Source organism: Salvelinus namaycush, chromosome 16 (genome assembly GCF_016432855.1).
Source record: "Salvelinus namaycush isolate Seneca chromosome 16, SaNama_1.0, whole genome shotgun sequence".
Classification (NCBI taxonomy): Eukaryota; Metazoa; Chordata; class Actinopteri; order Salmoniformes; family Salmonidae; genus Salvelinus; species Salvelinus namaycush.
The window spans coordinates 46889915-46903346 of NC_052322.1; the positions used below are offsets into that span (position 1 = coordinate 46889915).

Here is a 13432-nt window from a genome sequence, read left to right on the forward strand (position 1 = left end):
TACAAGCATACCCATAACATGCTGCAGCCACCACTATGCTTGAAAATATGGAGAGTGGTACTCAGTAATATGTTGCATTTGCCCCAAACATAATACTTTGTGTTCAGGAGAAAAAGTGAATTGCCTAGTCATTTTTTTTGTTGCAGTTTTACTTTAGTGTCCTTGTTGCAAACAGGATGCATGTTTTGGAATATTTGTATTCTGTACAGGCTTCCTTCTTTTCACTCTGTCATTTAGGTTAGTATTGTGGAGTAACTACAATGTTGTTGATCCATCCTCAGTTCTCCCATCACAGCCATTAAACTCTAACTCCGTGGTCACCAACCAGCCGATCACGGTCGACCTCCAAGGCATTCCTAGTCGACCACCAAGGCATTCCTAGTCGACCTCCAAGGCATTCCTAGTCGACCTCCAAGGCATTCCTAGTCGACCTCCAAGGCATTCCTAGTCGACCTCCAAGGCATTCCTAGTCGACCTCCAAGGCATTCCTAGTCGATCATCAAGGCATTCCTAGTCGATCACCAAGGCATTCCTAGTCGATCACCAAGGCATTCCTAGTCGATCACCAAGGCATTCCTAGTCGATCACCAAGGCATTCCTAGTCGATCACCAAGGCATTCCTAGTCGATCACCAAGGCATTCCTAGTCGATCACCAAGGCATTCCTAGTCGATCACCAAACATTTCTATAAACAACGATAAAGCCTTGCATTCCTATTTTTGTGCTGTTGACGGTAGGTGCACTTGATTCAGCAGCCCTAGTGCCAGGAAGGAAAAGTGTTCCCATTTCGAACAAATTTCACGTGTCTGATGGTAGAACTCCGCCTACCCGGCAGGTCCAGAGAGCAAATCAGGTGCACCTGCAAGCCTACCACTGGCCAATCAGATAGCTCAGATCACAGTGTCTGCAGAGTTACCTTCGAGCCATAGGACTGTAAAAAAAAAAAAAAGAAACCTTGAGCACACAGGGAAAGTTGATACTGTAGGATTTCAAAAATCAACAAATACAGCAAAGAGCTGCTGTATTTGAGTAAGTAGATGTTTGAGTTATTCAGCACGGTCAACACTTAACTTAAAACACTTTTCTAAGCCATAAAATGTGCTAAAAAACAGCACTGCAGCTGTAATGAATGAGATGTATGTATATATATATATATATATATATATTTATATGTCAACGTGTTTGGATTAGCTTACGTTGTTATTATTATTATTAGCAGTGTGTCTCCAATTAACAACATGAATTGGTGCATCAGGCAGAAATAATGCAGTGCGACTTGAGTTTCACCATCAACTGGTAGACATTGTTCCCTTTTCTCAGTAGAGGAGAGGGAGGGAGGGAGAGTGGAGGTGAGGGAGGGAGGGAGAGTGGAGGTGAGGGAGGGAGGGAGAGTGGAGGTGAGGGAGGGAGGGAGAGTGGAGGTGAAGGAGAGAGGGAGAGTGGAGGTGAGGGAGAGAGGAGGTGAGGGAGGGAGGGAGTGGAGGTGAGGGAGGGAGGGAGGGAGTGGAGGTGAGGGAGGGAGGGAGGGAGTGGAGGTGAGGGAGGGAGGGAGGGAGTGGAGGTGAGGGAGGGAGGGAGGGAGGGAGGGAGGAGGTGAGGGAGGGAGGGAGGAAGGGGAGGTGAGGGAGGGAGTGGAGGGATGGTGAGGCTGCCTCACCGCTGCTCCCGCCCTCCCCTAATCCTGACCACCAGGTGCATGCCATCAGTCCAGTAAAAAAAATGTAAAAAAGCCAAATTTTGATAACTCAGCTGTGCCTCGCAACCAATTATCTATTACCCGTGTGATCACGTACCTAACATGTTGAAGTATAATTTCTAAATGGTCTGAGAAGAAGAACAACATTGGCAGGGCAATTCAAGCATAGCCAATATGCAGTGATAATGTATTGGGCCTATAGCCTAGTGAGTGGGGCAGCAGGTAGCCTAGTGGTTAGACCATTGGTCCAGTAACCGAAAGTTTGGTGGATTGAATCCCCGAGCTGACAAGGTAAAAATCTGTCGTTCTTCTCCTGAACAAGGCAGTTAACCCACTGTTCCCTGGTAGGCCGTCATTGTAAATCAGAATTTGTTCTTAACTGATTTGCCTAGTTAAATATATATAATTTTAACTAATTGGTCCAGTACTGTTTTTAATAGGTTAATGTCAGTGGAGGAATGGCAGGACCATTCTCCTCAGTGAATGTCATAAAAAGTCAATAAAAACGAATCGAGTCAGTAAAAAGAGTCGTTTAAAAAGAACGAATCGTTCGCGGACTGCCAAATCACTAGTAGATGTGTCACTGTCAACTAAACCATATGAGCTGGCAGGCTAATAAGCTAGCTGGGTGCGTTCTTGGCTGGTCCCTGCAGCCCTGCCTCATTGGGACGTCCCGACTGGTGTTAACGTTACCTCGTTGAAGTTTACATTTCTAAATGGTTAACATAAGGGTTATAGGGAAGGGCAAACTCATTCCACGGAGGGTCGGGTGTCTGCGGGTTTTCGCTCATCCCCCTTGTACTTGATTAATGAATGTCACTAATTAAAGAACTTCCCTCATCTGGTTGTCTAGGTCTTAATTGAAAGGATAAAAATTAAAAACGTGCCTACACTAGGCCCTCCATGGAATGAGTGTCACCCCTGGAGTTGGAGTTATTGTGGTGACGTCCCAAGGACCCCCAAGTAGCACTGTGCTTTGCTAGCCAACTAACGTTAGCTAACGTAGCTAGTACGCTATTTAGCCCTCACAAGCTAACTAGCAAAGTAGCCTTTGTTTACAAAAATATGAGCTATTAAAAAAACACATACCGTTTATTTTTTTTGTAAGATAAAACAAAAACCCAATCAATATCTACCGAGTGACCCAAGTTAATTGAAAGATTATCAAAGAAATGTCATCATAGTAACTGGATCTCTCTGCTCTGCTTTCTCCGGCCCTTGCGCATCTGACCACAACGGCTGTGTTGCTGCGTCGGGCCCCAAGTTGCATTCATAGCTATAGTGTGCACAATCACAAACAATCATTTCTATTCATTTCCCTAAATCAACCAACGTCAGCCCAAACATGTCTCATATCCAATAACAATCATGTCAGTAATTTACGTTACCTTGACCAACGTCCATGGCGTCGAATGAGCGGAGTTTTTGGGAGCTTTAGCAAAAGAAAATATGCAAGTTAGGAAAAAGGTGGCTAGCTAGCACAGCACCGTCCACTCAATCAATCGAAACCTTTGAGCCTCTCCGGGTGTGTGACAGGACTCCACAATAACAAAACACGTCGAGGGAGACGTACACGAACAAGGGTGTATTCATTACGTCTCGCACCGGAAACCGTGTACCGTTTAAGAGCCAAACGGGAGCAAACCAAACGGGGAGGGACCTACCGCTGAGGTATAATAAGAACGGGATCTACCTGAATGTGTCCATTAGAAACTCTTATTTCGTTGCAAAACGTTTTTCCGTTTAGAGTAAACGGTTTCTGTGTAATGAATACACGCTAGGTACTACCTACTCGCTCCAATAAATTGACACTCTTTTCACGCCACTTCGATGAGAAGTGATTTTCCGTAACAGGTTAGGAGAGCATTTTCGCTAACCTTAACATCAGTCTCCTAACCTATGTAAGTTATCCTAACCTGCTACGAAAAAGTCACTTATGTATCGAGGTGGCGTGAAAAGTGTTAGTCACAAAGTCACAAACCCCGTCTATTTCTACTTCGTTATCTTATTTTCAACCTAACAGTACAAACCTTGTTTCTTACCTTAAATTAAGACTTTTTTTTTTAAATAGCCATTTTTTTTTTTTTTTTCATACATTTTTGCTCGATGATGAATTTCCCGCATGTGCCTTTTCCAAGAGCGTCAGTGGGAAATTCCGGTGCGTTGTCAAAGCATCTCCCCTGTCCCGATTTTACAGCCGACAGAGAGAGAGCTCTGAATGACTTAAATACTGTGTGCTCGGGTATATACTGTATCTACAGTGACATGTATCTAGAACTATTTCTAAGCTATATTACTCTTGAGTAATAAGTCGATTGTCATTATTACATCCACCCTGTTTTATATCACCAGGTTCGTAAATCTGAAAGCAGGTTAATCATTTTGATCACAACACAACTAACTCGGTTTAGGGTGGTCCAGCACTTTCTCTAAACTCAGGTTTCCTTACTAGCTACCTAGCTTACCAGTTTAACTAGTTAACCATTTATTTACTGCACTCTATTTGTTTTCTTATTTAAAAAAATATGTATTGTCAGGTTATGTTTAAGTTTTGAATTAAATTCTGTATCTCTAAATGCAAGGTGTTTACGAGACATAATTAAAAGAAAATCCCTTTTTTAACATTTTAATAAACACTCAAATGCAAATTTCATTCTACTCCAGGAGACTCACTCCTGCGATTCAGATTCTAGTTTTTGGAAATCACTGTTTATTATAGTCATGGATCTAACCACTCAGCTAATACTATGATATTTCTTCATAAGTTTAGAGGTGATATTTCAGAATCTTGTGTGTCCAAAGATGGAAGATTGGTTAAATTGATCTCAAAACTAGATACTGCTTGTTTTATTATATGCAATATGAATGGGTACAATTCTCACACCTCAAATAGGACTTTCTTTTTGTATCTTGCTGATAAGCTTACTGAGCTGCAAAACAAGTATACAAATAGCTTGTAATAGCTGGAGACTTCAATGAAACACCTGATAACTCTTTAGATAGATTTCCACCTAGAATAGCTCAGAGATCTCAGAATAGTGACATCACCTACTTTTGCAGTAACGTGACAGTGGTTGATACATGGCATTTCTTTAATACAAACTGACAGTGATCAATACATGGTGTTTCTTTAATACAAACAAATACACCAGGTAGGTGAATGATAGTCAGATTCTCATTTCCCCCCCACTTTTACAGAATGTACAAGAAGTAAATTATAAACATGCTCATTTGACTCTTCATAAAAATTATATCATTGAAGTTTGAAAGTTCTGAAAAATCCAGTGGCAATCAAGGACACTGGAAACTTAATAATTAATTCCTAAATGATCCACAAAGAGCTTAATCAGGGACTCGTTTAATTCAAATGATTTAGAACCAAAGCATGGAAGTAACTGGGAAATATTTTAATTCAAAAGTAAGATATATTGGCATTACACACAGTAAGGAACTAAAGAAGCAAAAAATGTTAAAAGAAGATGAGCTTATGAATAAATGTAATGTTCTTTTAGAAAAGGATTCTCTTTCAGCAGAGGAAGAAACAGATTTGAATACATCTCGAATTGAACTAGATGAAAATGGTTTAGCCCACGAGGCCTTTATTATAACTAGATCAAACTGGTTTAGCTCATGGGGCCTTTATTAGAACTAGATCAAACTGGTTTAGCTCATGGGGCCTTTATAACTAGATCAAACTGGTTTAGCTCATGGGGCCTTTATTAGAACTAGATCAAACTGGTTTAGCTCATGGGGCCTTTATTAGAACTAGATCAAACTGGTTTAGCTCATGGGGCCTTTATTAGAACTAGATCAAACTGGTTTAGCTCATGGGGCCTTTATTAGAACTAGATCCAACTGGTTTAGCCCATGGGGCCTTTATTAGAACTAGATCAAACTGGTTTAGCTCATGAGGCCTTTATTAGAACTAGATCAAACTGGTTTAGCGCATAGGGCCTTTATTAGAACTAGATCAAACTGGTTTAGCTCATGGGGCCTTCATTAGAACTAGATCAAACTGGTTTAGCTCACGGGGCCTTTATTATAACTAGATCAAACTGGTTTAGCTCATGGTGCCTTTATTAGAACTAGATCAAATTGGTTTAGCTCATGGGGCCTTTATTAGAACTAGATCAAACTGGTTTAGCTATGTGGATAGGAGGGTGGTGCTCCCTCTGCTGTTTCCTGAAGTCCACGATCAGCTCCGTTTTGTTGACGTTGAGGGGGAGGTTATTTTCCTGGCACCACTCCGCCAGGGCCCTCACCTCCTCCCTGTAGGCTGTCTGGTCCCTGTTGGTAATCAGGCTTACTACTGTTGTGTCATCTGCAAACTTGGGGATTGAGTTGGAGGCGTGCATGGCCACGCAGTCATGGGTGAACAAGAAGTACAGGAGGGGTCTGAGCATGCACCCTTGTGGGGCCCCAGTGTTGAGGATCAGCGAAGTAGAGGTGTTGTTTCCTACCTTCAACACCTGGGTGCAGCCCGTCAGGAAGTACAGGATCCAGTCGCACAGAGCGGGGTTCATACCCAGGTCCCAGAGCTTAATGTTGAGCTTGAAGGGTACTATGGTGTTGAATGCTGAGCTATAGTCAATAAATATTCCTCCAGATGGGTTAGGGCAGTGTGATGGCGATTGCATCGTCTGTGGAGCTATTGGGGCGGTATGCAAATTGAAGGGGGTCTAGGGTGTCAGGTAAGGTGTAGGTGATATGGTCCTTAAGTCCTTAACTAGCCTGATGATGACAGAGTGCTACAGGGCGATAGTCAGTTCAGTTACCTTTGCTTTCTTGGGTACAGGAACAATGGTGGACATCTTGAAGCAGACTGGGATAGGGAGAGATTGAATATATCCGTAAACAATCCAGCCAGCTGGTCTGTGCATGTTTTCTGTGGGCTTCTTCAGTTTGTTTATGGCAATACATAAATTCAGCAAAAGAAATGTACGTTCCTTTTGCAGGACCCTGTCTTTCAAAGATAATTTGTAAAAATCCAAATAATTTCACAGATCTTCATTGTAAAGGGTTTTAACACTGTTTCCCAATTAATGAACATGCACCTGTGGAACGGTCGTTAAGACAGTAACAGCTTACAGACGGTAGGCAATTAAGGTCACAGTTATGAAAATTTAGGACGCTAAAGAGGCCTTTCTGCTGACTCTGAAAAACACAAAAAGAAAGATGCCCAGGGTCCCTGCTCATCTGCGTGAACGTGCCTTAGGCATGCTGCAAGGAGGCATGAGGACTGCAGATGTGGCCAGGGCAATAAATTGCAATGTCCGTACTGTGAGATGCCTAAGACAGCGCTACAGGTAGACAGGACGGACAGCTGATCATTCTCGCAGTGGGAGACTGAACATCACACCTGCGGGACAGGTACAGGATGGCAACAACAACTGCCCGAGTTACACCAGGAACGCACAATCCCTCCATCAGTGCTCAGACAGTCCGCAATAGGCTGAGAGAGGCTGGACTGAGGGCTTGTAGGCCTGTTGTAAGGCAGGTCCTCACCAGACATCACCGGCAACAACATCGCCTATGGGCACAAACCCACCGTCGCTGGACCAGACAAGACTGGCAAAAAGTGCTCTTCACTGACGAGTCGTGGTTTTGTCTCACCAGGGGTGATGGTCGGATTTGCGTTTATCGTCGAAGGAATGATCGTTACACCGAGGCCTGTACTCTGGAGCGGGATCGACTTGGAGGTGGAGGGTCCTTCATGGTCCGGGGCGGTGTGTCACAGCATCATCGGACTGAGCTTGAGGTCATTGCAGGCAATCTCAAAGCTGTGTGTTACAGGGAAGACATCCTCCTCTCTCATGTGGTACCCTTCCTGCAGGCTCATCCTGACATGACCCTCCAGCATGACAATGCCACCAGCTATACTGCTCGTTCTGTGCGTGATTTCCTGCAAGACAGGAATGTCAGTATTCTGCCATGACCAGCGAAGAGCCCGGATCTCCCATTGAGCACGTCTGGGATCTGTTGGATCGGAGGGTGAGGGCTAGGGCCATTCCCCCCAGAAATGTCCGGGAACTTGCAGGTGCCTTGGTGGAAGAATGGGGTAACATCTCACAGCAAGAACTGGCAAATCTGGTGCATTCCATGAGGAGGAGATGCACTGTAGTATTTAATGCAGCTGGTGGCCACACCAGATACTGACTGTTACTTTTGATTTTGCCCTCCCCCCCTTTGTTCACAGACACATTATTCCATTTCTGATAGTCACATGTCTGTGGAACTTGTTCAGTTTAGGTCTCAGTTGTTGAATCTTGTTATGTTCATACACTACAAATATTTACACATGTGAAGTTTACTGAAAATAAAAACACAGTTGACAGTGAGAGAACGTTTCATTGTTTCTTTTGCCGAGTTTACAATACAGAATGAGTAGACATCATTTACTTTCTAAAAAGGAGTCACAAATGAGACTTGTTTAAGCATCGGAAACATTTATTTTACAACAGCACATCAGATGAATGACACCCGACTTCTCTTTCAGACAGTAGATAACCATGCTAAAACATACATCCTATCTTCTATTTACTTCCACTTGTATGTACAGGAGAACTCAACCATTCATTCAAGTGACCACACACACACACCTAGTTTACATACCATTTAAGCTATATATTCATTTATTTAAAAAGATACAAAATAAAATAATGCTTCATTATTATCTTACCGCTATATATTTGCACTAACATTTCTTGTTGGTTTTTTAAAAAGTGTCTAACACAATGTTGTTTCTTGATCCGGTAGAACTGCGTTTTGTATACACATTGCATTCTCTCCGACACTTTGCGTGTACTTCGACACCTCAAAAGAGGAGAAAGAAACAACAGCAAGGATTTGTGGGTAACAGAAATGGCATTTTCATTTGTCAATGTCTTCGTGTTAACAGATATTCTGATAATACAACCAATTAAATCAAAATGAGTGAGTAGTAGGGGCAGGACAATTAACTACAAACAATTAAAAATGTTTGACTTGATAATTTGAAACTTTCTTAGAAAGAAAAGGAGGGAATATAAAAGGAAGATGCTCTGACGGATTTTGCTCTTTCTTACACTGGAGCTCAACAAAATGGACCTGTTTGTGCTCTTGCCAACCCCATTAATGTCCTTGTCAAGCCGAGTGCCAATGAGTGACAAGGAGTTGGTATGATAGCACAAACAGACTGGCAACTCAGGTTAGGACAAAATGACAAGTGGATAAAATTTTAGATTGACACTGAAAAAGTCTGGAGTATAACACAGCCTGCTAACATGAGGTAAAACAAGATCTAACAACAATATATATATATATATATAACATCTAAAAACACAAAAATGAGATTCATGGAACGCATTACATCACACATACAACCACCATGCTGCTCAAAGATGATTGGCTAGAGAGTCTGATTGACTACTGAGGGTGTTGGAACACCTAGAACCTGATGATGCTTCATTGTAGTAAACTGGTCTTTTAGGATGTATCCCAAATGGAACCCTATTCCCTATATAGTGCACTACTTTAGACCAGAGCCCTATGGCACCCTATCCCTTATATAGTGCACTACTTTAGACCAGAGCCCTATGGCACCCTATCCCCTATATAGTGCACTACTTTAGACCAGAACCCTATGGCACCCTATATAGTGCACTACTTTTGACCAGAACCCATAGGTAGGGCTCTGGTTAAAAAAAAACAAGTGTGCCCTACATAGGGAGATCCAGCCATACTCTCATATTCAGTCTGACTAAATACAGAGATGTAGCCAACAGGCATAACCACCACTTTTGGATATATAAAATGTTATTCTCTTATCCGACAACATAAATAAGAAACAATACAATCTATTGGCGAAAAAAAGAAGAAGAAAGAAATCTACATTTTTTTGTTTGTTGCAAAACTCAAATATACACAACTTAATAAAAGCGAAACCTATACATTTCTCATTACTTCCTCAAAGACAAATCTTAAAACCAAGAGTTGAATAGATTGGTGGTAATAGGTATATAGAGGGAGACGTTCTGAGCACTTTTACCCACTAACACTGAACTCTGAGCTCCTAGCACAAGCTTTCATACACTCGTACGCAGTATTACGCACACACAGAGCTGCTAAGAGACCAGGTTACATTATGTTAGTAAATCCTTCAGAGCTCAAATTAATGTCAAGTTTCAGTAAGGGACAAACAACACTGGATTGGACAGAGAGGAGGAGGAGGGTAGGTAACACAGAGAGGAGGAGGAGGGTAGGTAACACAGAGAGGAGGAGGAGGGTAGGTAACACAGAGAGGAGGAGGAGGGTAGGTAACACAGAGAGGAGGAGGAGGGTAGGTAACACAGAGGGTAGTAGTAGTATTGGAGAGAACACAACAGAGAGCAAGAGGACAACGATGATGAAGAAGAGGAGAAAGTGGAGGAAGAGGGAAAACATCCACATGATGACACTGAATTAAATAGAGATATATTTATTCAAAAAAATGTATGGAAATCATTCTGGCTTATTAAAAAGACACTGTGTCCATATTATAGGGCAGGGATCTTCAACTAGATTCAGACGCGGGCAGATTTTATTTTCTTGAGCGGATGGTCAGGGTGCCAGAACATAATTACAAATTATTTGTACAGATATAATAATTGACTATAAAACATAATTATTTCTAAACCTGGGTTACATTTGTATTACGATCACATGTCAACCGCCAGTTGGGGGGAACCCTGCTATACCGTTTCCACGGTAACAGTCTAGGTAGGTCTAGGTGTAATCAGTGTCAGAACCCTGCTATACCGTTTCCACGGTAACAGTCTAGGTAGGTCTAGGTGCAATCAGTGTCAGAACCCTGCTATACTGTATCCATGGTAATAGTCTAGGTAGGTCTAGGTGCAATCAGTGTTTACCCTTCATTAAAACAAACACACATCTTTCATAGTGTGGTACCCTGCTCCCTTTCTATCTAGTCACATGCTTCTCATATTTCACTCGTCTTATAGGAACTACGATCAAAACTCCTAGGAACAAACGCAACAAAGGAAAACAAAAATCTGTAAGCAGCGCAAGTGTTTAGTCCATAAAGCAGAATACCATGTGCCTTGATCAGTACATGGTTAGGGAGGCAATGGTTGACACGGTCTACAGTACACAACGATAAACTAATCAACGTTCTTTTATGGGTTTGTGTGTGTTTCCGTATAAAAAGATAAACCTGTTGACATGGTAGCTGTGGACCTACAGACCGTGACAAGTCTCAACACAGATATCTCGTTGCTGCCCGAGGAGGGGGACAGTGTCAAAACATCAACAGCAGTCAAATCATGGTCCAAACAGAATGGTAGAACATGGCTCAGAACTCAGGAACAACATCAGGTTCCACTTCTCTAAATTTAAAGTGAAGTTGCTCAAGCCACTGATGGACAGGTGATCCAGTGGTAATGAAATGTGACTGTTAGTTATGGTCTCTACACAGTCTAAACTCATGCAATATATACTTAACTAAAAATATAAAACGCAACATGTAAAGTGTTGGTCCCATGTTTCATGAGCTGAAATAAAAGATCCCAGGCATTTTCCATACGCACAAAAAAAGCTTATTTCTCTCAAATTTTGTGTACAAATGTGTTTACATCCCTGTTTAGTGATCATTTCTCCTTTGCCAAGATAATCCATCTACCTGACAGGTGTGGCATATCAAGAAGCTGATTAAACAGCATGATCATTACACAGGTGCACCTTGTGCTGGAGACAATAGAAGTCCACTCTAAAAATGTGCAGTTTTGTCAAACAACACAATGCCACAGATGTCTCAAGTTGAAGGAGCGTGCATTTGGCATGCTGAATGTTCACCAGAGCTGTTGCCAGATAATTGAATGTTAATTTCTCTACCATAAGCCGCCTACGTTGTTTTAGAGAATTTGGTAGTACGTCGAACCGGCCTCACAACCACAGAGTGCCCCATGGGGTTATGGTATGGCCAGGTATAAGCTACGGACAACGAACACAATTGCATTTTATCGATGCCAACAGTCACATTTGAATGTAGAGAAATACTGTGACAAGCTCCTGGGGCATCTGTGACCAACAGATGCATATCTGTATTCCCAGTCATGTGAAATCCATAGATTAGGGCCGAATTAATTTATTTCAATTGACTGATTTCATCATATGAACTGTAACTCAGTAAAATCTTTGAAACTGTTACATGTTGCGTTTATATTTTTGTTCAGTATAAACACACACACAATGTGGAAGCCAACGTAATGTCCATTAATGTATATAATGTATGTCCAGGTCACCCTACACTCCTCTCCCCACTGAGAATGACCTAGTTAAAGTCCAAGCTCAGGAAACACTATCAGAGCATGATGACATAAGATTCCCCCTCTCTGGTGGCTGGGGAGGAGACGGAGAGGCCCGGTGGCTGGGGAGGAGACGGAGAGGCCCGGTGGCTGGGGAGGAGACGGAGAGGCCCGGTGGCTGGGGAGGAGACGGAGAGGCCCGGTGGCTGGGGAGGAGACGGAGAGGCCCGGTGGCTGGGGAGGAGACGGAGAGGCCCGGTGGCTGGGGAGAAGACGGAGAGGCCCGGTGGCTGGGGAGGAGACGGAGAGGCCCGGTGGCTGGGGAGGAGACGGAGAGGCCCGGTGGCTGGGGAGGAGACGGAGAGGCCCGGTGGCTGGGGAGGAGACGGAGAGGCCCGGTGGCTGGGGAGGAGACGGAGAGGCCCGGTGGCTGGGGAGGAGACGGAGAGGCCCGGTGGCTGGAGAGGAGACGGAGAGGCCGGTGGATAGAGGAGACGGAGAGGCCCGGTGGATAGAGGAGACGGAGAGGCCCGGTGGATAGAGGAGACGGAGAGGCCCGGTGGATAGAGGAGACGGAGAGGCCCGGTGGATAGAGGAGACGGAGAGGCCAGCGGATAGAGGAGACGGAGAGGCCAGCGGATAGAGGAGACGGAGAGGCCAGTGGATAGAGGTGATGGTGGGAATTATGCTTGTGTTTGTCAGAGTGAAATGGGGTTTTGATGATAATATCAGGCTAATATTTCAAGTGGCAGCCAAAGAAACCTTCTCTCGGACAGGACCGAGTCTTGAAGGGCGTGGGGTGTAGGGGGTGTTTAGTTGTATCCGGTGTCGGTCCGGTAGCTGGAGTGGCTGTCTGACGTCAGCCTGGTGGACTCTGTTCCGGATGGCTGCACCATGATGGGGTCACCACCAACGTCTGGGGGAGGGGGGGGGGAACAACACACACACGTTACAAATCTAAATAAACTGTACGTGTGACGGGCAGGCAGCTTTAACCCGAATGACCACCCCGTAGGTTGCAGAGGACGGACCAGAGTTAATCTCTTCTAAAATACAGTTCCTTGTCTCCCTGGGATCGACTGCCCTCTATCAGTCTTCCCTTCGTTCAACCAAGTGAAAATCCACTCTACTTAAAGGCCTAGTGCAGTCAAAAATGTGATTTTTCTTGTGTTATATATATATATTTTTCCCCACATTGAGTTTGGAATAATACTGCGAAAATGATAATGCCCTTTTAGTGTAAGTGCTGTTTGAAAAGATGGCCTGAAATGTCAGCCTGTTTTTGCTGAGATGGAGATTTGGCCTGGCTGGTGACATCCCCAGTCGATAAATTAGATAGTGCCAACAACTCTTTCCCACTCAGACAACTCCCAGACAGTCCTAGCAAAATTCTTGCTTGAGAAATCGCTCTTTGCTAAGAAGCTATTTCTGATCACAGTAGGGTACTTCATTGGTA

General features: G+C 43.6%; 2 protein-coding genes across 5 annotated transcripts in view; both read right to left on the reverse strand.

Moving 5' to 3' along the window:
• The window catches only part of LOC120061517 (tumor protein D54-like), a 31560-nt gene extending 28241 nt beyond the window's left edge, over positions 1-3319 (reverse strand). For 2 of the 4 annotated variants that reach the window (XM_039011417.1, XM_039011411.1), the window contains exons 1-2: positions 3085-3319; positions 917-931 (exon numbers count right to left, since the gene is read on the reverse strand). In XM_039011417.1, coding sequence (XP_038867345.1) covers positions 917-931; positions 3085-3100 — 31 coding nt within the window. In that variant the 5' untranslated portion in view covers positions 3101-3319. The remainder of the gene's footprint in view (positions 1-916; positions 932-3084) is intronic. The other 2 variants (XM_039011418.1, XM_039011413.1) reach the window with 1 other exon arrangement.
• Positions 3320-12533: 9214 nt separating this feature from the next.
• Positions 12534-13432, reverse strand: part of LOC120061518 (dnaJ homolog subfamily C member 5-like) — a 35207-nt gene continuing 34308 nt past the window's right edge. The window contains exon 5 of the mRNA XM_039011422.1: positions 12534-12892. Within this exon, the coding sequence (XP_038867350.1) occupies positions 12789-12892 (104 nt within the window). The 3' untranslated portion in view covers positions 12534-12788. The remainder of the gene's footprint in view (positions 12893-13432) is intronic.